This window comes from Merops nubicus, unplaced genomic scaffold (assembly GCF_000691845.1).
Source record: "Merops nubicus isolate BGI_N331 unplaced genomic scaffold, ASM69184v1 scaffold29965, whole genome shotgun sequence".
Classification (NCBI taxonomy): domain Eukaryota; kingdom Metazoa; phylum Chordata; class Aves; order Coraciiformes; family Meropidae; genus Merops; species Merops nubicus.
This window is the reverse complement of record NW_008608084.1, coordinates 8931-29790: the sequence shown is the minus strand read 5'-3', so window position 1 is coordinate 29790 and position 20860 is coordinate 8931. Positions and strand designations below refer to the sequence as shown.

Here is a 20860-nt window from a genome sequence, read left to right as displayed (position 1 = left end):
GTTGCAAGCCATTTCTAGTTGCAGGAAACTGACAAAGAAAAAATGGGTTAGAACTTAACCCACATGCCTTCCTGTCGCATGGACAGACTAAAGCTGCAGTCACTTTACTTCTTCTGTGTACATGATGCTGGCAAGGAGCAGAGATTTCAGTGAAGCTGGTTTGTGGCCAGTTGGCAGGGCTGTTGGTTGTCCCCTCCTTAGCCTATGGAGCAGGTACAAACAGGAGAGCTGAGATCACAGGACCACAGAACGGTAGGGGCTGGAAGGAACCTCTGGAGATCATCTAGTCCAACCCCGCTGTTAAAGCAGGTTCACCTAGAGCAGGTTGCAAATTAATTGCCTAAATCAGGAACTTTACTTTTAGACAGTTAAATGCAAGCAAGATTAATTTCACCTTAACCTTCAACATGTAAGTATGTGGCTGAGTTGAACTTTTAATTGGTTGTTTGGGTTTTTTTTTCAGATTGTTTTGTTTTGTTTTCCTAGGACATACGGTCAGAACCAACATGAGGAACAAACTGTGGCTCCAGCATATTCCGTTCTTCCTTTTATTCCCATACAGTAAGTTCCAAGATATCTCTTCCAGGCTGTACACCCCCAGGATTATCTTGGTGGCTGTTGATGCAAGCTCTGCTGTGATCTGCATGGCACAAGGTTGCCATGGGACAGCAGGCACAAGATAGGGTGCCAGAGGAGAGAGAGGATTCCATGAGCTAACGAGTTATGGAAGAGTCTCCATGGGCAGTGGAGGACCCAAGAAGGTGCACAGGTGGGCAGAGCTCAGCCAGAGAGCAGCACCAGTGTGGAGAGTGCAAGAGGTAGTGCCTGCCTTGCATGGAAATGTCTCCTGTTGACAGAGTAGCGCTGCCCCCGCTCCTGAAAAACAAAAACCCTTTGCCACAGGAGAGATTCTGGTGACCGAGACCAGGGTATCCCCCGTGCTCATGGTGGCTGTTGGCAGGTCAGCCAGGGACAGTGAAATGAAGCTCTTGGTCTGAGTCCCTTTGCTCAGGACTGCACTGTGCAAACAGTCACTCCCCCTTTCTTTCTGGTTCCTACCCACGGTGCAAGCTTCAGCTGACTCAGAGCTGACTTTCTGAACAGGTCAGCTGGGCAGAACATGGTAGCAGCAACAGGGTCTACAGGAACAGCTGCGAGTTTAGCATTTTACATGCTGCTTCTAGGCAGAGTGTTGGACCTGCTCCAAACCTAAATTAGCAGAAAAGATGAATTCAGAGTTACGTATTCCTCCTGTACAGGACCATTTTGATGTCTGGTCTGGATTATCTGTAACACAAGCCAGGGAATTACCTTGTAGTCATTTAGTTTGGACCAAACTAGATCTTACTGTTAGAAGTATTCTGAAGCTGCCAAGGATGGACAATTCATCCTAGATCTAGTCACATTTAGGACACTTAATTATTCCCTTCCCAATAAAAAAGCTGTCCTCTTCTCAATTTTGTTAACAGATTCTTGCCCAAAGATAGGCTTGCAGCTTACTAGCTACGTAGGACTAGTTGTCCATGTGACCAATTAAAATAATAGCATAGAAGAATTCTAATCAGCAATGCTTATTAGCTTATTAATAACTGCTGCCTTCTCTAAAGGAAAGCAAGGCGTTTAGAACCCAGTTTTTGTAGGAGCATAAAGTTAGGCTAAAGGAGGAAAAGCATCTTGTTCAGGGCTCTTGAACAAACAGGGTTTGTACCAGGCCTCTCAGAAGAGCCTACTGAGGGCTCAAAATGAGAAGTTAAAACTTAATGAAAATTTTAGAGCAAAATTCTGAAGTCACTCTGAAATTAAAATGTCAAAATGAAACAAAGTGACAACCACATAATTTGAATTGCAGTTTAATAAATCGTATGTACATGCTTGGGGCCAGTCTGTCACAAGCATCCCCGAATTTCTTCTGTCACCATCCTGACATTTCTTTTTTTGGGGGGGAGCTGGGGGGAGCGTCGGGGGGGAGGGTCAGTCTTGTACCCAAATCTGAGTGCTACCCAGAGCTCATGCAGCAAGAGCAATGTGTGCTCTGATACAACAGAACTGGGAAGAAACTTTTGTCATGAGTGAAGTCAGTGGGAAAAATTGGACTTTGTTTTCCTTTGAACTTACTCTGGCATAGAATTAGGCTGCACCCTCCATGGGACATGCCTGCTGTGCATTGTGTCTGTAAATGCAGAGACAACTTGTTTGTGAGGACTGTCATTTGATCTGGAGTGTGAAACAGAGATTTCTGGTCTATTAGTGCTCACATTGCCTGCATTTCACGTTGCTTGTTCTCTGAGTACAGCATTCTCTTTCACTTTAAAGTCAGGTATCATGGCTGTTGAATGTAGGCCTGCTTTCATCTCATGCAAACAACTCTTCTGAACATAAAGCATCTTCAACAAAGGGAAGGTAGGAAGCAGGGGGTGAAGCTTCTCAAACCAGGCAAGCAGCAGAATGAGTTCACAACATGGTTAGCTTCTGAGGATTTGGGTGCCTGATGGCTGTGAAGTAACATGTTCCCACCAGGCTGGGGGCACTGCTAATGGTAGGAGAGGACCCATGCTTGATTTAAGCTTGAATGTAACAACTTTGAGATCTCCCTCTGGATGATGACAGTTTTATTCGGGTGATATTGGACATGGAAGAGATGCACAATCACTGTAGGAGGCATTGTTTGCAGCAGCATGGCATGCTGCCTCTCCTACAGGCCTTTCCTCACTCAATTATTCCTAGTGTAGTAGCAGATCTTGTGAGCCTAAGATCCTGTCAGGAGAGGACTCAGCAATGCAGACACTCCTCAACATACTGCTGTCTTCCCTGCCTTGGAATCCGGAGAGCTGACAGCGGTGTGCTGCGCTTTGGCACAGCGCCTGTCGGACACTGACAGGCCAGCAGAGCTCCTGCAGGACAGGCAGGAGCTGCTTTATGACCACTTTCAAGTTAGCTGATTTTCTTAGTGATCAGTGTAAGTTCTGCAATTGCCTCTCAAGTTCTCTTTAGAAGTCTCTTTCAGTTTAAGTGATTAATAAATTGTGTTGGTCACTTCAGTATCACAATGATTAAGATTTATGGAAATTATAGTAACTACAAATTCTCGATATCTTTTTTTGCCAAAATTCTTTGAAAAGCCTATTCTGAGACTCTGGAGCTGGACATGAAAACTTTTGATGCTGCAGATATCAAGTTGTAGAAAATAGTAAGCAGAGAGAATGGTAAAGAAAGAATTACTAAAACACCATTTTTAAAAAATGTGCTAAGTGAAACATATATGCCAGAAAACAAAAACTAGACTAGCCAAGAACAGCACTCAATTTAGGAAGTGGTATCATTAAAATGTCTGAACATGTGAGAGTTCCTGCCTGGCCAATCATGCCTCTTATGTGCTACATAAGCCAGGACTCTTGCAGAAATAATACATAACTCTGCTTTAGTGACTGTAAGAGGGGACTGAGATAAATTCAAAAATTCAGTCGCACCTCGGGCACTTCCTGGTATTCTGGCATGTCATTTGCTGCCCCAGCATTTTTAACAGATTTTTTTTCTGTTTGATGCTTATCTTGCTGTCAGTGACTTGCCTCCCTGTAGAGATGGAACACATCTTATGCTCCAAGACTCAGGACTTCGGGGAGGCTGGTGCAGGGTGGTCTGTTCCCTTCAGATTTAGTAGGAGTCCTGAGAACTCTGTGTGCTGATATACAGTTCTGCTTGCTTCATCATGGAAACCGATACTGTGTTTTCTCTTCCCAAACCTACAGCTACGTGTTGTGAAAACCTCACTTGTTTTGTGGACTATGTACAGACCCTGTCCTGTATCCTGAGAAATAACCTGGGCTCCAGTTCATATAACCTCACTGCAACATGGTATGTTTCAGTAGGATGATCAAAGTGGAGTCAGCAGAAACTTCTAACGTGGCCATAGCACAATAGTGGTGTCCCTCTGTCCTCTTTGTTAGGTAGAATTCTTGTTCTTGCTGCCATGCTAGTTTTAACCTGGTATTTCATGCTCCAGTTATCAGCTGGCTACTACCACAGCAAAGGATCTCTGGTTCCTGTGTCCACAGACTGCACTGCTTGCCACTGACTGCTACACTGACTCTGGCTTCCTTCACATTGTTTTCTCTCCTGCCCTGGGAATACCTTGCCCTTTGCTGCTGTTAACAGTGGGTAACAGAGCCTGCCCAAGCCCCACAGGGCTCCTGTTCTGCCCCAGGCAGGAAGTGGGTGCAGTCCTAGGCTGTGCAGCCCTGGTGAGCACCTTTCCACAAACACATCAGCGTTGCTTTCATACTTCTCTGAAAGATGCTAAGCTGAGCAAACAGAAGAAAAGAAAATCTGTCAGAGTTAGAATCATAGAATCCTTTAGGTTGGAAGAGACCTCCAAGACCATCAAGTCCAACCATTAAGCCAACACTACTAAGTCCTCTGCTAAAACAGATCAGAATCTGTCAGGGTTGGAAGGGACCACAAGGATCACCCAGTTCCAACCCCTCTGCCATGAGCAGGGACACCTCCCACTAGATCAGGCTGCCCAGAGCCTCATCCAGCCTGGCCTTAAAGGCCCCCAGGGATGGGGCCTCAACCACCTCCCTGGGCAACCCATTCCAGGGTCTCACCACTCTCATGCTGAAGAACTTCTTCCTTATGTCCAGTCTGAATCTACCCACTTCCAGATTTGCCCCATTCCCACCAGTCCTGTCACTACCCGATAGCCTAAAACGTCCCTCCCCAGCTTTCCTGTAGGCCCCCTTAAGATACTGGAAGGCCACAGTAAGGTCACCTCGGAGCCTTCCCTCCAGACTGAACAGCCCCAACTCTCTCAGCCTGTCCTCACAGGACAAAGCTAAAAAACGTTCAAAGAAAAAGTTGTATTTGAATGCGTTGCCTCTTTTCTTCTTACTAATTTCAATGCCTGGTGGTTCAGCAACAGATTAGTCCAACTACAGCGTGTGGTAGATGTGGACTCATTTGTTTGTTTGTTTTGGTGGTTTTAGGGTTTTTGAGGACAATCCAGAAAATAGTGTGGCTGCCTGCAGTCTCCTGCAGTTGTCCAGGAACACCAGTCACACCCAGTACGAGTGCACTGTGGACATGACCGCACTGCTGGCAGATATCAGAGTCCAGGTGGATGTTACAGAGACAGCTGATAGGCAGCACGTGACTTCCAAAGGCTTTTATATGTCAGATAACGGTAAGTACAAAACCTGGTGGCTTTGACAAATGCTGTCTGATCTTACGTCTACCTGCTAGGATAGTGTGGACAAGGAGTGAGCATGGCAGCCAGCCGGGGGGACTGTGTCTGGTGTGTGCTTGTCTACAGAGCACTGTGCTCGTATTGTTGCTTCTGTAAACTACAGAAGCACTGGTGCCTGAGGCTGAGCTTGGCCCCAGCCTTTTTGTGGGGAAATTCCTTTTGCTCATGAAGCAGTAGGTGATAAATTTCCCCCTTAGACCAGTCTCATACCTAGATTATGCAGGTGTTTGTTCTTGCCTAGAATCTAAAGGGCAGGAAGACTTGCTTTAATTGCAAATGCCACAACTGTCCTCACAGGAGTTCCAGGAGGCTTTTGCAGTGGACACCTGAACTAACATGACATTATCGTGGGTGGCATAAGGTGTCCCAGACACAACAGTGGTGGCATTTCCCCATCTAGGGCAATTCCTAACTCTTTCCTCTGCATGACAGGAAGACTGGGTGCAGTCATATAGGTGACTTGGTGGAGTGCTGGTATATTCTGAGTTGTGAAGGGGCTGTTAGCCAGGCAGAGAGGTACCATGCGGGCATATGAAAAGAGGATTTTTCTACTTGGATTCTTCTGAAATTAAAATTTACATGAGAAGAGTCAGTTTTTGACAAGTGCCGTAACTTTTTAGGACAGCCTCTGGCCCCCACTAGCAGGTTATAGATTGGTTAGTGATGCTTTGCTTCTCTCCTACATGTGCCCATACAGAGGCATCATAGCTCCATGGCAGACCCTGCAGACTAGTGCTGGAGTTTGCACATTACTGCTTTTCAATACATGAAAACACCCTGCAGTGGATACAAAATCTTGCCTTTGAGGCCTTATGACACAGTGGTTTGCACTGGATTTATTGGTGTCCACTAGCCTCAGCTTTGCCTGATGTCTCTGTTACACTGAGGCATTATTTCCCTAACTGTGCATGTGATCATGGCTACACGGAGTCCTCTGGCATGAGAAGAACAAGGTACTCTGTTTGTCAGGAGGTATTAGCCCCTTGTGCTGTCCTCTCCTGCTCCCTGGGTGATGAGGAGGTCCGGGCAGAAGGCATGTGCTGAGAAATGTGAGACTAGATTAACTGTGCTGCTGAGGCGTGAGTTTCTGTGTAGGGCTCATGGCTGTTCAGCAGTAATGTTGTGGTATTGTCCTGTGGGCCCACCCCTGGCCAGTTTTGCTCCTTATTCCCTCTGTACTGCTGATACCATGCTGGGCCGCCTCTTGTCTGTGGTAACGTTATGAAGGGTAACACTCTCCTGTCTTCCAGTCAAACCACAGCCTCCGTTCAATTTGACCGCTGTGTTCTCAGAGGGCTACAATATTTCTTGGGAAACCATCTACCAGAACCCTCATTTTTACTTTTTGAATGAGGAGCTGGAATATGAGCTGCGTTACAAGAGGAGGACTGACACCTGGGAGGTAAGTGAGCTGTCAGTTTACCATCAGGTGGGATGTGCCAGCAGGAAGCAGGACAGCACAACCAGAACAAGAGCCCTGATCTGGAAGAAGGGTTTCCATTGTTTGGAAAAGTTACCTCTTTGCTTGCCTGGACTGGAAACAGACAAAACTGAAAAAATAATTAAGAAGCAGAAGCTGTTTGAGAAGTACTAGATCCTCGGGGGGAGGCCAATAGTTCATTTACTTCTCATGCTGTCCTGCATGGCAGGATCTCCCAGGGCCCATGCAACTACTGACCAGCCAGAGCACTGCCTTGCAGAAACAACGTGAAAGCAGAGATTACTTTGCAGAGCTCCTCACTGTGCAACAGTGAAGGTAAAGTGGGAGCTGTCACTCTAGCCCTGAATGTTTGGTGTTTAATCGTTCACAGACTCAGAAGACTAAAGCTGTCCATGAAGATAAACGGACACTGGTGATCCTACCCTGGGAGCTCCAGGTGAACACAGAGTATGAGTTCCAAGTGAGAGCTAGACCCCGAGAAGACACTAACTACCGTGGATTTTGGAGCGAATGGAGTCCTCCGCTGACGCTGAAAACCAGCCCTGCTGGCACGTACCACCAGCATTCCTTGCCCTTCCACTTGGACAATGTCAGAGAATGCTTCCAGAACTCTAATCAAATTTAATTAATTAGAACAAATTCTGAATAGTCTGGAAAAGACAGGCATGTTTGGGTTGCTTAATGAGCATACGAACCCCAGGCCTGGGCTGATACGTGCCAGCCTGTATCGACCTTCTCACTGTGCAGCAAAGCCCACCTTACAGCATAGCCAATGGGAAGAGGGTTTGGTGGGGTTTGCTGTAGGTTTGGGTGCCAGAGCCGTAGTGCAGGCTCTAGCTTCCTTTCCAGTGTCAAATATCCAGGGTCCTGCTTGCAGCTTTCAGAAATGGGGGTGATCTAGTAGAGGTCTCTCTACTACAGGAGCTTAATATTGCCTTCAGCTGAGGGGAGAGGGGATCCTGCTCTCAGGGATAAATTCCATGTCTGGACTTGATGTTTGATAGTGGATGTTGGTTTTGACTGTTGGATGTTTGGTCATGGTGGACATGGGTGTTTCGTTTGGTAGCCACCACTCCCACTCTACAGGGAGTGAACACTGCCTCATGCACAGAAGTACACTGGTGCTTGTCATGGTGGAACAGAGGCTATGAAACCAGGGAGTCTTTGCTCCAATAGAGCAGGACAGGATGACTGTGGTCATTGTCAGCAGCACTACCTGCTCTCACTGACCTGCAGCTTGAACTGATGTTTGTCTACATGGTGCTGTAGCAGCAGGGTCAGGCTCCATTTGCTAAGAGTTATCTCGGTTCTGGGTATCAAAGGTGCTTCTTCCTGTCACAGGTAGAGAGCAGCCAACAAGCACTCACCTAGTCGATACCTTTTCTTCACTTGTCTCTGGCCAGCTAAATTCTCTTTTCACCTCAAGGATCATCTGTGGAGGTGTCCCTAAACCAGGAGGAATCAGAAACACCAGAGGTCCTTGTAGCAGGGAGTTGTCCTGCCACTAGCATGTTGGCTGTCAGTCTGTGGTGCAGCCAGGCCACAGGGCAGCTGGTGCACTACTGTTTTCGTTACTCTTCTCTGAGCATCCTCATTCAGACCTCATATCTGGAGTGCTGGGTCCCAGGTGATAGCCTCCATGTCCCTGAGAGAAAGTCTGGGGTAGAAATTGAGAGTGTGTGCTTACCATCTCCTTCTTACTGACCAGAGTAGAAATGCAAGGTGAGCCTGAATGACCCTGTCTTCCTTCTCCAGCAGTGACACACACAGCAGGCATGGGATGGCTGCTGCTCATTGGTGTTGTGGCAATCACTGCCTCTATCACAACTTTTCTGGCCAAACAGCTGAGGTAAGAATGCTTCAGGAAGCTGGAGTAAATGTTCCTGTTCTGTCTTGCTAAAGATGAGATGTTCACATGCAGCCTTCTTTACATTGTGTATACCCACACATGTCCACAGCTATGGGCCTGAGGGCTGGCAAAGTGTGGTCTCCAGGTGATGTACTGCCCGAGAGCACCTTGCTTTTCTCTGGGGCTGTGCTGCTGTTCAGCTGACTGGGACAAGACAGCAGCACATGAGGAATGAGCAGGGCCCACACAGCCTTCTGGGATCTTCTCCTGGTTGTACCTGTGCTCTGCTGTTGTCAGATGGGAGCAGTAGCCAGGGCTGGCCTGCTCCTTTCCAAGGCTGACTCAGGCCACTAAGCACTGGCTGGAGGCCTCTCTCCTTTTTGGAGTGTCATGTGCCCTCGCAGAGGGATGGGGTGCACACTGGCATGGACAAGAGCTCTGGGCTGGTGCAGCAACATGGCTGGCATAGCCCACAGCCATGGCAAAAATGCATAGGGCAGAGTTCTGGCACGCAGGTACAGACCATGAGCCAGTCCAGCCTGAGTGAAAAATGCATTTCCAGCACTCGGTGCTCTTCAAGGAAGAAAAAATAATTTGAGCCTCTTTTCTCAGCATGAACATTGTGTGCACAAGTCCTGAGGGCTGAGGCTTCACCTCCCGTGAGGCCACAAGAAAGGCCATTAGATGGCTCTGACAACACAAGACATCCTTGGATCCCCAGCCACTTGCTAATTTGTGAGGCCAGTGCAGCTGAGGAGGCGATTTCATGTACCTGAATGTGATCTGGAGATGCCTTGCTTTGCATCTGTAATGTGTGCTTAACCCCAAAGCTTTTCTCTTTTCTCTTCCAGCTTGTGGAAGAAGATGGCTTGCATCCCAGACCCTGCTCCCTTTTTCAAACCTCTTTACCTGGTGCATAATGGAGATTTCAAGGTATAAATGCACTACACAAACAAGCAGAGCACATGACAAAGTTAAACTAAAAGGCTCATCATGCTATCCTGGGCCAGGGATTCTAATTAGGGCAGTGGGAGGGGGAAGCTATCTCGATGCAATGCCAAATGGCTCCAGACGTAAGGACCAGAGCTATCTAGTGTCTATTCTGTCACAAAGGCCTTTTTGTCATGTGTGTGCTGCTTATTCCCTATAGATGCTGCCTCAGTGGGTGAGCTGAGCTCACATGTGAGTCTGGAAACCTGAAAGGGGTGGACAAAGGGACACCAGGACAATAACTTGGATTTTCCCAAAACTTCAGTCCCATGCTTCCATCAAGGCCACAGTGACATGGGCTCAACATTAAGCCTTGTAGCACTCTCTGAAGAGTCACTCATACAGACAATAGCTATGCCTATCATCCTGTTAGGGGCAAGTAACTGCTGTGTGATAGTACAGTGCAGTTGTCTCCTTCTGAAGGAAGTGTCTTTGAGTAACTTTGCCCAGCCCTCCCAAATTCTCATTTAACACCAGCAAATATGCTCATACGACAAAATGTTTTGCAGAGACTGCAGAGTTTGCTGGATTTCTCAGGATACAAAAATAAGAGAACATTGAGCTACCATAAATAATGGCTGCATGAAGCTGAAGAGCAACTCACAATGCTGCTATCAAATGGTACAAGTGCTGGCACGTGAATGCAGACGTCAGTGCCTCTTTCCGAACAAGTTCCCGTTGTTACAGCAGCACTGATCAGGGACGCTTCAGTGTCTGCTTTTTGTTTCTGTTTTTGCTTAGACCCTCTGGGAGAGACACCAGCTAGGCCCTGATGATCTTCATGTACTTTCCTGCTGCTGCATGGCTGATGTTTGCAGTTAGGTTAAGCAAGTAGTCTTGGATGGGTACCACTCAAGCTGAAGCCTGCAGTGACCATCTCGTTTCCTTCCTCTTTCAGCCCTATTATGGCTTCCTACATCTGCAGCCAAGGGGTACTTACCCTTGTGAGGCTTTCAGGGAAAGGAACCACGTCCAGGTGGACTCAAGTGTCACAGTTCTTGAGAGTCATGGGCTAGTGCTCACAGTGGAAGTGGAAGCACCCCGCATACCAGAAGTCACACTCCTCGCAGGGTGAAGCCTTGGGGTTCTCTGGGAATTACATTCTTGCTAGTTCCTAGTTGGGCTGTTCAGTGCTGCTGGGAGGGGAATGAACCTCAGTTGCTAAAGCTGAGTTACTTCTTAATAAGTTTGCAGATTAAAGCAGCAGCTGCCCACACAGCCACAGCACAAGATGTACAGGCAGAGGGTGTCAAGAGGATGTGGTGACATCATTAATATGTGAACAGACTTGTCATTTTCAGCTGGCAAGAAACCAGCCCATGTAGGGCTCATTCAGCTGCATCCTCCCTGCATCAAAGGTACTAGTTAGGTTATGTCTGTGAATAATTATCATCAAATTACAATAGTAATGCTCTGCAGACAACAATCTTGGATTGAGTAGGAAGCAAAGAAGATGTCAGAGGAAAAGTTAAGACATAAAAAGAGATGGGAAAGCAGAGGAACATTGTTTACTCTTGTGTATACATGAGTCCTTAGATTCACGTTGGTCAGGAATTTGCAAAGAATTGTCGAGGAGAATAGGAAATACTCTGCTTGCTCAATTTTAAGAAAGGGATTTCCTGCTGTTTCTTCAAGTACTCTTTGCACCTTAGGTGCCTTTCTGTCCATTACAGCTTTAATAATAAGCTCCTTGTAGCTTAGATTAAAAATAAATTAAAACAGACTTGGTGCTTCCTGCTGTAGTGAAGATTTTCTATGCCCTGTGTCAGAGTGTAAGAAGCTGTATCAAGCTGTTCTCTTTCCAAATACCTTTGCTTATGTCTAGTTATGTTGAGTGGAGTTTGGGACAGGAGGACTAATATGTTTCTGTGACTTTTCAAAAAGAACAGAAAATTTTACTTTGTTCTTAGAGAAATCCAGAGGTGCCTTTTCTCCCAGACGTGACTGGAGGCAGGGGACTCATGATCTAGAGATAATGCATGACAGAGGACAGAATGTAATGCTAATAGTGATACAGAAGGGCAAGATTAAATATGTGGCACTCCCTAATCAATCTAAGTGTTACCTGCATCAGGCAGTGGCTACAGTTCTTTGAGGTCCCCATCCCCTGCCTACCCCTGCTCCCTTCTTGTCACTGTGAGAGAAAAGACTGGTCTGGGGCATGGTTGCATACAGAAGATTGGGAGAAACCTTGTCCTGACCCCCTTCCCAGGGAACTGAGGTGAAGGAAGTGTGACAGAGCAGGGCTCTGTGTGTGTTGGGTCCTGATGCAGCACATAGCCAGGGAAGCTGACCATCCTTCCTGAGAGCAGCAGTGTCCAGGACAAGAGGGCAGGGGAGAACTGGTGCCTTGGCCTGCAGTCTCTGTCTGCTGCATAAAGGGTTTTTGCTATGGGCAGTGGGATGTTTTGCAGCACAGAGAAAGCTGCAAAGCCATGCAAACCTCTCAGAGCTAATTGTCTTCAATTACTTGAGGTGCTTGTCCTGCAGCTACCTGTGTGTGGCGATAACAGCATCTCATACCCTGCTATTTTGAAGGAGTCAGTGATTTTAGTTTGCCTTTGCCCCTAAAAGCATAAGAACTTTGGTAATTTCTATGGAACCTGAAGCCTGATGATACTAACCTCTCTCTCTCTCCCTCTCTCTCCCCACACCCCTGTATGTCCTTTTATGCAGAAGTGGGTTGGTGCATCCCATAAGAGAATGACCCTTGATTTCTTTGAATGGGGAATAGTCCTTCCAGAAGTCCTAGAAGTTTACAACATGCGTCCTTCCAACAGCACCTCACAGGAGGAGCTCTGTGAGCTGAGGAAAGATCTGCCTTGCAAGCCCTGTGTGTCTTGCCTGACTGCCCCAAGTCAGGACAGCCAGTCCCTGCTGTCTAGTGTGAACAGTATCAGTGGAACTCAGGACCGGTCATATGGGCATTTGTCCATTGATACTGTGACTGTGGCTGATGAATTTACACCTTGTAACTGCCAGGGCAACTGTAATCATGCATACAGGGGGCATGAGCACACCAGCGAGGAAGACGGTAGTGCTGGAGAAACTGGTTACCCCAAGGTTAATGTTGATGATGAAGACACAAAGATATCCAGTAACTTGCATCTGGCTGACCTGGGCACGCAGGACAGAATACTTGCTTCAGGCTTTGTGTCCACAGACCACCCGAGGAATACAAGTGTCCCAGCCCACCAGCAAGTAGAAAGGACTTTGGAAGGAGGGATAGGGAGCATCCTAGAAGCGCTTTTTTTGCAGCCTAATCAGTGGGATTTGGAAAATCCAGGTTCTCTACCCTCTCCTGATGGTGAAAGTGTTTCCTACAGTGAAGGCTCCTGTGACTTTTTCCCTCACATTGCAAGGCCTGGTGACAGTTACCCTATGATCTGCGTAGATTTGGACACTATTGACAGTGGCTTTGTGGACTCGGACTGTGGGAGTCCAGTTGACTGTGAATTTGAGCAAAACGGTCAAACCAACTGTATGTCCATCCCTCTTGAGCGGGAAGGGGAGGACTTTCCACGGAGCTATGTCAAGCAATGGGTCTCCTGTTGCTCTGACAGTGCTGTCAATGGGACACAGACAAACTAAGAACTTAATGTTGCCTTGCAGAGTGTAGGGCATTTTCCATACTGTACCAGCAGCAAAGTATTAGCAAAATTCAGAAGAGTAACAAGGTTTACTTTGTGTAAGCTCTGCTGCATACAGCTGAAAACTGTTAGGTCCATAGAAATATATGGCTATTTCTATTGCAGCTTACCTTGTTGATGTCTCAAACTTGATGGAGTTGATGTTTTTCCTTTTTTTTTTTTAATATAGAATGCTAGGTCAAAACCCCTTATAACAGCAGAAGAAGCACCTGTACCTTCAAAATTACCCTTTAGCTTATGTAGATGTGCAAATTTTTCTTGCAGTGACCTTGTAAAGAGTACAAAACTTCCCCTGGTATTCTTACATGATTTGAGAGTTTGAATGTACATGGAATCTTAGACGCATAAAAGCATAACCCATGGTAAGCATGTTTGTTGCATTAAAGTTCCCCTACCCTTTCCAAACAACAGAGGTGGTGGTATTTTTCCTGCTAACATCTTTGGCTCTTTAAAACCAGATGTAATAGTTTAATTATGGAGGGTCCCAGCCCTGTCCATGGGGTGTGATCAAAAACAGTCCTTATGTAATCATCCCAGAACCATGTATCCATGAGATCAAGCACAACTCAGTTTTCAGGAAGACGTTGCCTTTCCAGGTGGAGTCTGTGAATGAAAAGTCTTCAAAACACGTATCATTCCAGACAAACTCTTGTTACCAGGGCTTTCTCCTCAATCATCTTCTCTCCCAGCATTTTCCAAGCACGTTATCTGAAATACTGAGTAGCTTTTAAAACTATGCAGAAATTTCAGAAATGTTGTCCTGCCTGGATGTGCCTGCAGCTCCATCTTCTGCCTTGGACCTGATCTTGCTGCAGTTAACAGGTCAATAGCACAAAATTTGAGCACTTTCTACTCTCTAATAAAGCCAACCATGAAACTGCTATGCTGTAACTGGGAATGTTTCCCTCTGATGTCTCCGTATCTCTGTTTTGTTTATTATAATTGTCTTTAAGAGTTACTGTAATATTGATATTGCATGTGGAGACCTACATCTTATGTAGGCATAGTGGGCTGCTTAGCTCCAGAAGATTTTATACTGAGAGAATCTTTGTGATGAATGATCTGTTTTCAGTGTAGCAATAATTGGTTATTGCTGTGATATCAATAAACTCTTTTCCCTTCCCCCACATCTCTTAACCAAGACTTGAGCCAACCCTGCAGCTCCCTAAACAAAAGGGAGCACTATAATGAAGAGAAGCTATTTCTTCCATATGTGAGTGCTGGGAGAGTTTTTTCTATACACCCACATCCATGGTTTGATTGTTCAGAACAGCCAAGGTCTCTGCTATGTTGATTTTGAACCTACAGGGTTTAGCTCTGCCCATGTTGTTATTGCTCCCTCAATATATCCCTAGCTCAGGGGCTTTCTGGGCACTTCTCCAAGGTATATTTTTTTTTGTTGTTGTTGTTGTTCCTTCCTTGTTTTCCATTTTTTTGACATCTTCTGTGATAAATCCTGGGAGGTATATTCTTAGCACGCTTATGCATCCTCCCTGCTGTGCTGCAAGTACCCTGCATGCCCTGCACGAGGCAGCAGAGGACCGAGCCAAGTCTAGTTCGTTGTTGAGCTGAGCCTGTCCTGCACTGTCCTACAAGGTCTGCTTGCATCGCGCTTGTACGTCTGTGCGCATGTGTGCTGGGCAGGAGCATCGCTGATGGCCCGTGACACAGGATTCTGCAGCTCCCCCTGCAGCTATGTGTGCCTCAGGAACTCCCTTGTGGTAACCGGTCCCAGGCTGCTTAAGGCAGAAGGGGAAACTTGCCTGTCTTTCTAGGGCCCTTTTACATCTCAGTTCTGCATGCTCCTTGTTTCTATTAGTGTCATTGGCCCTGGAGCTGCTGAAGGAGCTGTTTCTGTTACTGCTATACTATCTAGCTGCACATCTGGCAGAAGGTGGCGGTTTGGTGCTATGTCAGTTTAGAAGTTGCCTCTGCTTCATAGGAGGCAGACTTCATGGACAGAGAACTTGCTTTGTTATGTGGAATAAAGACACTAAAATATGAGTGTTCCCTTTGAAGCGAGCTGTAACAAGCTTTTGGCCAATGAGTTGTTGGCACTGTGGATGTGGAGGGGTTTTAAGTGTTTGGTTTTGTTTTTTTTCTGTGGTTCCTAGTGGCAGTATCTAATTAGAAAAACAGTGTGCAGAGCCATTGGTAGCATTGCATTGCAAGTCCATGTTTTGTTGTTTGTTGGGAAGCCTCTCCTTCTCTCAAACTGTCTCTTAAAGGCCTCACTCCACCCTTTTGTGACCTCAGTAACCCACAGTGGCAGACTCCTGTCCATCAGTGTGAAGCACAGGAAGGAGTTATAGTAACATGTGTGGTAACAGCATTTGATATTTAAGTGTGTGGCCAACCAGGCCTGCTTAGCAGAACAGAGCTTGAAATAGGCTGCCTAAGCCCCTCACTGCAGGGGAATCTGCATAGCCACTCCTGCCATGCTCAGATAACCAGGTGATGTAACTTTAGCCTACCTTGCAAAGGTTAGTCACGCAATGAGCATTGGAATGAGGCAGTAAGAAAATGCCAGCAGCACCACCCATGTAGACAAAGCCCTTAGATGACTATGGTCTGCTGCACTTTACACAATATTCACAACAATCAGGGATGGGACAGTGAACTTATGATGTTGCACTGACCAGACTGGGGGATTTGATGAGCAGAGGTAAGGAGAGAGGTCAGATCCCATAAACTGTGGAGTAACAGCATAATCAGGATACTGAAGTGATCCTGGACTATAGTACTGACTATCCACTCTGATGGACTAACAATGTGTTCACTCAGCAAGCACAGAAGGAGGCAGACACAGAAATCCCAGTCTGTATGAGGCTAGCTGACACTATCTCAGTCTCAAAATTGTGCATTATTGTACATGCCAAGGAACTTGGCACACAGCAAGTACTGCATGTCCCTGTAGCTACCACTGTAACATGATGCTTCTCCTGTTTATCATGTTTGCCTCTATAGTGATCTAAAACCAGAGGAGAGAGCAAAACAAATGCATTTGGTCCAGGGTTGATGGTAGACAAACAGTGCTTGTCTATCCAAATGGAGCACTTTGAACAAAACAGAAAGAACTTCAATGCAGATGTAATTTAAAACAAACTACCTGGTGGGAAACATAATGGAAGCTAACTGTGAGACAGTAGGACAGGCGTAAGTGGGTCCTCAAAAACGTGTAAGAAGGGTCTGAATGGCCTTTGGAGAGCAGTTCAGTTCATGGTCTTTGGGCTGAGTAGTACTTAGGGTAGAGGGGTAGTATGAAAAAAAGCAGCTCACAGAGAGCTGTGATGTTCTTGTCAGAAATATTGTTCTGTATTTTGGAATAGTAATATGAAAGGAAAGTGGGAAATTAAGTTTGTGCTTTGCCATTTGAGCCACACTGCTGCTGAACTCTTGTACTGATTTTTCTGTCTGACCTAATATGGTAAAAGCTGTGCATCTTACATGGCTGTAGCATCTTTATGGCAACCGGTGGCAGTAGGCAGGGAAAATGCAGGGATACAATTTATCTCTACAAGAAACAATATGTTTTCTGCTGCAGCAGGTGAATTACAAGCATCTGGACAGTTCTGAGGCAGCAGGTGTTATTTGCTTGAACAACACTGTGAAAACTGCTTGCATTTTAGGGGCTTTCTGTTTCTGCTCCTGTTCAGGTTTGTTACAACTATGAAAAGTGTAATATAAGTTTAGATGGGTAACCATGGGGCCTCATGGGAGCTGTCAGGAGTCTTTCTTACCAGAAGGAAAAGGCCCAAAAAGCAGGTATTGGGAAAAGCACCATAACTCAATCTGTCATACCAATTTGGAAATGTCTGTCTCCATGTCTGCATGGCTCCTGCCTTCCTGTCTCTTGGCCCCTAAAACTAATACTGCCAGATTGTTACTCAGTCTGTGCTTTGCCTGCTTCTTTCTTCCTTATCTGGCATATTAGACCCATGTACATGACTGACTTGATGAATCCTGACTGCAGCATTGCAGCTGGGTATGGAGAGAACTGTTCCCTCTAGGATCTGGAGATGGAAGCACTGCAATGCTTGTTTGCCTTTGCTTCCAGAATTGCCCCTTAGAGCACACTGCAGCAATAAACTGTGGAGGAAATACAGGACAGAGCAGCTCAGGGATACCTCAGAGTTTGAGCAGAGTGGGATACCTCAGAGTTTGAGCAGAGGTGGGCAGAGACCTTGCATGGAAGCAGCCTCACCTCACATCCAGATAGGACTAGAAAATGGCTTTAGGTCACTTAGAGTGCTCTTCTGTTGGCATTTTTTATATAAATGTTGCAAGAAGGGATTTTTATATTCAGCAAATTACTTGGCCTTTTAAAAGTTAACCCTTTAATAGAAACTCCTCAGTTTCTCCGCCAATAATGAGTAATTGCAGATACAGCTACTTTAACTCAATCTGATAATCTGAGCAGTTTTTCATTGGTTCTTGATATTATCTTTAAAATCGGGCACAGTAAGCTCTGCTTTATTATGCCGCTGATGCTACTGCCTGATCATCAAACCACACAACCTAAACTATCAAGGGACAGAAGCAGTGCAAAAAGTGAAGCTTCCTTTGAGTTGGTAAGACATTTTAACATATTTCTATGCTATGCATGCCAGTAAATAATGATAGGATACATCTACTGAGCTAAGATATTGAAAAACAATTTCTTTACCTAAATGTGGAGTTCTGTGTTGTTTTCTTGTACTAAGAACCTAGAACAAAAAAAAATCACAAGAAGGGTCTCTGCACTTTTACTCTGTTAGTTTGATGAGCACAAAACCACACTATTGCATCAATTCTGATATGAATTGTGCTGGAAAGAGCTATCATTTTGAACAAATTATTTTTAGGTACTCCGCTCCGACTGAAACAAATGAATCTGGCCAAAATAGCCCTCAATGACTGGGATTTTGCAGATGAAAATATGTCTTTCAGTGTATGTATATGCATATATGAATGTATATTTGTGTGTGTGTATCAATATTGCTTTACTGCAGTAGTCATCCTGTGTAGCAGCTTTTTTTCCAGCCTCTAGGACCCAAGCCTGTCAAATCTAAAAGTACATAGCTGTTTGTGAGCATCAAATTGTGGAAAAATGGCTCTCCAAAGATGAAGGGAGAAAAAGATGGATTATATGGGGTTCTCTCTGATAATCTGTGCAGATGAGTAAATCCTACTACTTCTTCCTTATGCTCCTGCAGCTTGCGTGCTGATCATGTGAGTCGACTGTGTGCTGCTGACGTGCTTCTGTCAGACATGTGCTTAGAGACCCACGTATTCAGGATGGAGATAATCTAGCGTTAATTTTTCTTAAAGGACCTATAAAATATTCTCCTGTAGGCAAGGGCAATTGAAGGAGTGCCCACAATAAACAATCACTTAGTAGTGCAATGGATTGCTCTGGAGAACGTGCACTTGGGGTTAAGTTAATGGATGGAGGGATGTGTGTGCTGCGACAGAAACGCTATTCCCTGTCACTGTTCTGCTTCATAGGTGTGAGGCAGTGTCCTGCCTTTGTTAGTGCTTGTTGCTGCCCCTGAAAGAGACTGAAGCAAGGGAAGGGGTTATAGCCAAGGGAGAGCAGGCCATTTATGACTAATTGCTAATATATAAGGACTGGAAATGGGGTATTTGAGGGTCCAGGTCTGCTGTGCCTGCTCCCACCACACACCACTCATTGGATGTTGCTGTGGAAGGCAGAGCAGGCAGAGCATGTTTTGCAACTGTTCAGAGCCCCTTCCAAAACAGAGCCTGAAGCTCCTGATTTCCTCTAAGATTGAGGTGAGCATAGCAGACCACAGAAGTAAGCTGCAACAAGAAAAATTGTACTGACAAGACCATCTACTCAATGGCAGAGGAGAGGTAGAACCTAGGAGTCCTGGCTGTCTGCTGTGGGCTGGCATACTCTACAGGTATCAAAGGGTACTCAAGCACATTGAAGAATCTTAAGCACATATCTCCACATGAAATCCTTGTTCATGCTCTTGTAGGACACTTCAGTTCCATGTTTTATCAGGCCTTTGTAAAGCTAGTCTTGTCTTTCTTGCAGTCATCCAAAGGCTGGAGATGCAAAGGTCCATTTTTGTGCCTGTCATTATGAACCCATGACATTTCTCTACACAATTCATCTATCTCCCTTTCTCTATCACATCAAACATAAGCTTCTTGTCCCCACTTTCAAAGCCATTGACAGTGTCTCCTTGTCCTCTTATCTCTCATGTCCATATCAAGAAGTCAACTCTTTCTGTGATGCCAGCTTTCACCTCCCACTAGGTCATCAAATCAATGCCTCCTCCTCTTCTTCTGTGCTGCTGCTTACACACTGAATGTGCTGCATACAATTCTCTTGAGCTACCTCGACTTTATTTTTCAAGTCTCTCCCTAAAGCTCTGCTTTGATGAGTTGCTAAAATCCAGACAATATATGGGCTGCCCACATGCTGAGACTGTGCTGTCATGTTCTTGTATTACTTCCCCTCTCAATAGTATCTATCAAATAATTTATTTTACCCTATAAATTCATAAAAGCTAAGTCCATCTTTTTGTTGCATATTCTAGTGGACTTCAAATGTGGGGATAACTTTGAATATGGATGTCTGGTAATACAGACAGATATAGCAGAAATAGGCAGTCACCTGCGTCTTTCTGTTGATAAGAAATTGAGAGCATTTGGAAAATCTGTATCGTACAAATTGTGGTTATAATTACTTGAAATTACTTTTGGGAAATAATAGAGGAAGCTGATGGAACCACAGGAGGGTAGGGGAAAGGCACAGCTGTAAGGCCTTGTTTCCTTGAGCAGACAATAGGTAGAACTCTGCCCTGGAAATATAGAGAAAGGATGGAAACACCACTGCAAACAGCTTGAGACCACCTGAGAACTTGAGGTGACCAGTCAGCTTCTGGTGCAGAACGAGCAGCTGGATCGGTGGCAGCATACCAGGTATATCACTGCAGGGCTCACATACCTACAGTTTTCACAGGGCTTTTCTGCCTTTGCCCACAACTCAGCAGTGTTGCAGAAACTAGGCACTGAAAAAAAAAATAAATCGAGCTGCCTGGCTAGGAAGTTGATTTGTCTTCTACTGTCCCACCTGCTGTAATAGTTCCCTTGCTGCTAGCACTGGACTTAGGATATGCCAATGAGATGTTGCCTTGCAATGGTGCTGACACGTTATTGATTTCTGCTTGGCTCCTGGCTTGACAATCAGCTTCTTGCTTTTCTCCTGCTGCAGAACACTGGCAGTGTTCAGAGATGATGGTCACTGGAAAGAATGATGAAGGCCTGTTATGTCACCAAGAATCCCTTCGCCCATCCATTCTCACTGAAATTGAAAGGTGGTTTTGTACCTGCCTTATTTTTGTCCCATTCTGTGGCTGTTTGCTGTCCAGCACCAAGAGGAGGTGGTTTAAAATGACCATGTCCATTTTGCTACATGGCCTATCAAAACCTTCATACTGAAGAGGAAGAGGATATCACCAAAGCAGTCTGGGTCTTGCTGAGACAGTTAATCTGTGGTCAGGCTGGGCTGTCATCTGCTCAGTAATGTGGCAATTCTTTTCCCACAGCTGAGTGACTTGAACCAGCTTGTGGGAAGCACAGTGAGTATGAACGATGAGAAAAGGCATCAGAGCTTCTCTAGGATTCTAGCAAAGCTTGCAGTTATTTTCTTGCAAGGCCAAACTCATTGCAAG

General features: G+C 45.6%; 1 protein-coding gene across 1 annotated transcript; it reads left to right on the top strand.

The window, feature by feature from the left end:
- Positions 1 to 506: 506 nt before the first annotated feature.
- IL21R (interleukin 21 receptor) lies at positions 507 to 13191 on the top strand. The gene is made up of 8 exons (XM_008940167.1): positions 507 to 561; positions 3747 to 3852; positions 4983 to 5179; positions 6493 to 6644; positions 7054 to 7231; positions 8439 to 8532; positions 9384 to 9465; positions 12199 to 13191. Exons 1-8 carry the CDS (start codon positions 507 to 509, stop codon positions 13111 to 13113), a joined length of 1779 nt encoding a protein of 592 aa, XP_008938415.1. The 3' UTR covers positions 13114 to 13191.
- The last annotated feature ends 7669 nt before the right edge of the window (positions 13192 to 20860 follow it).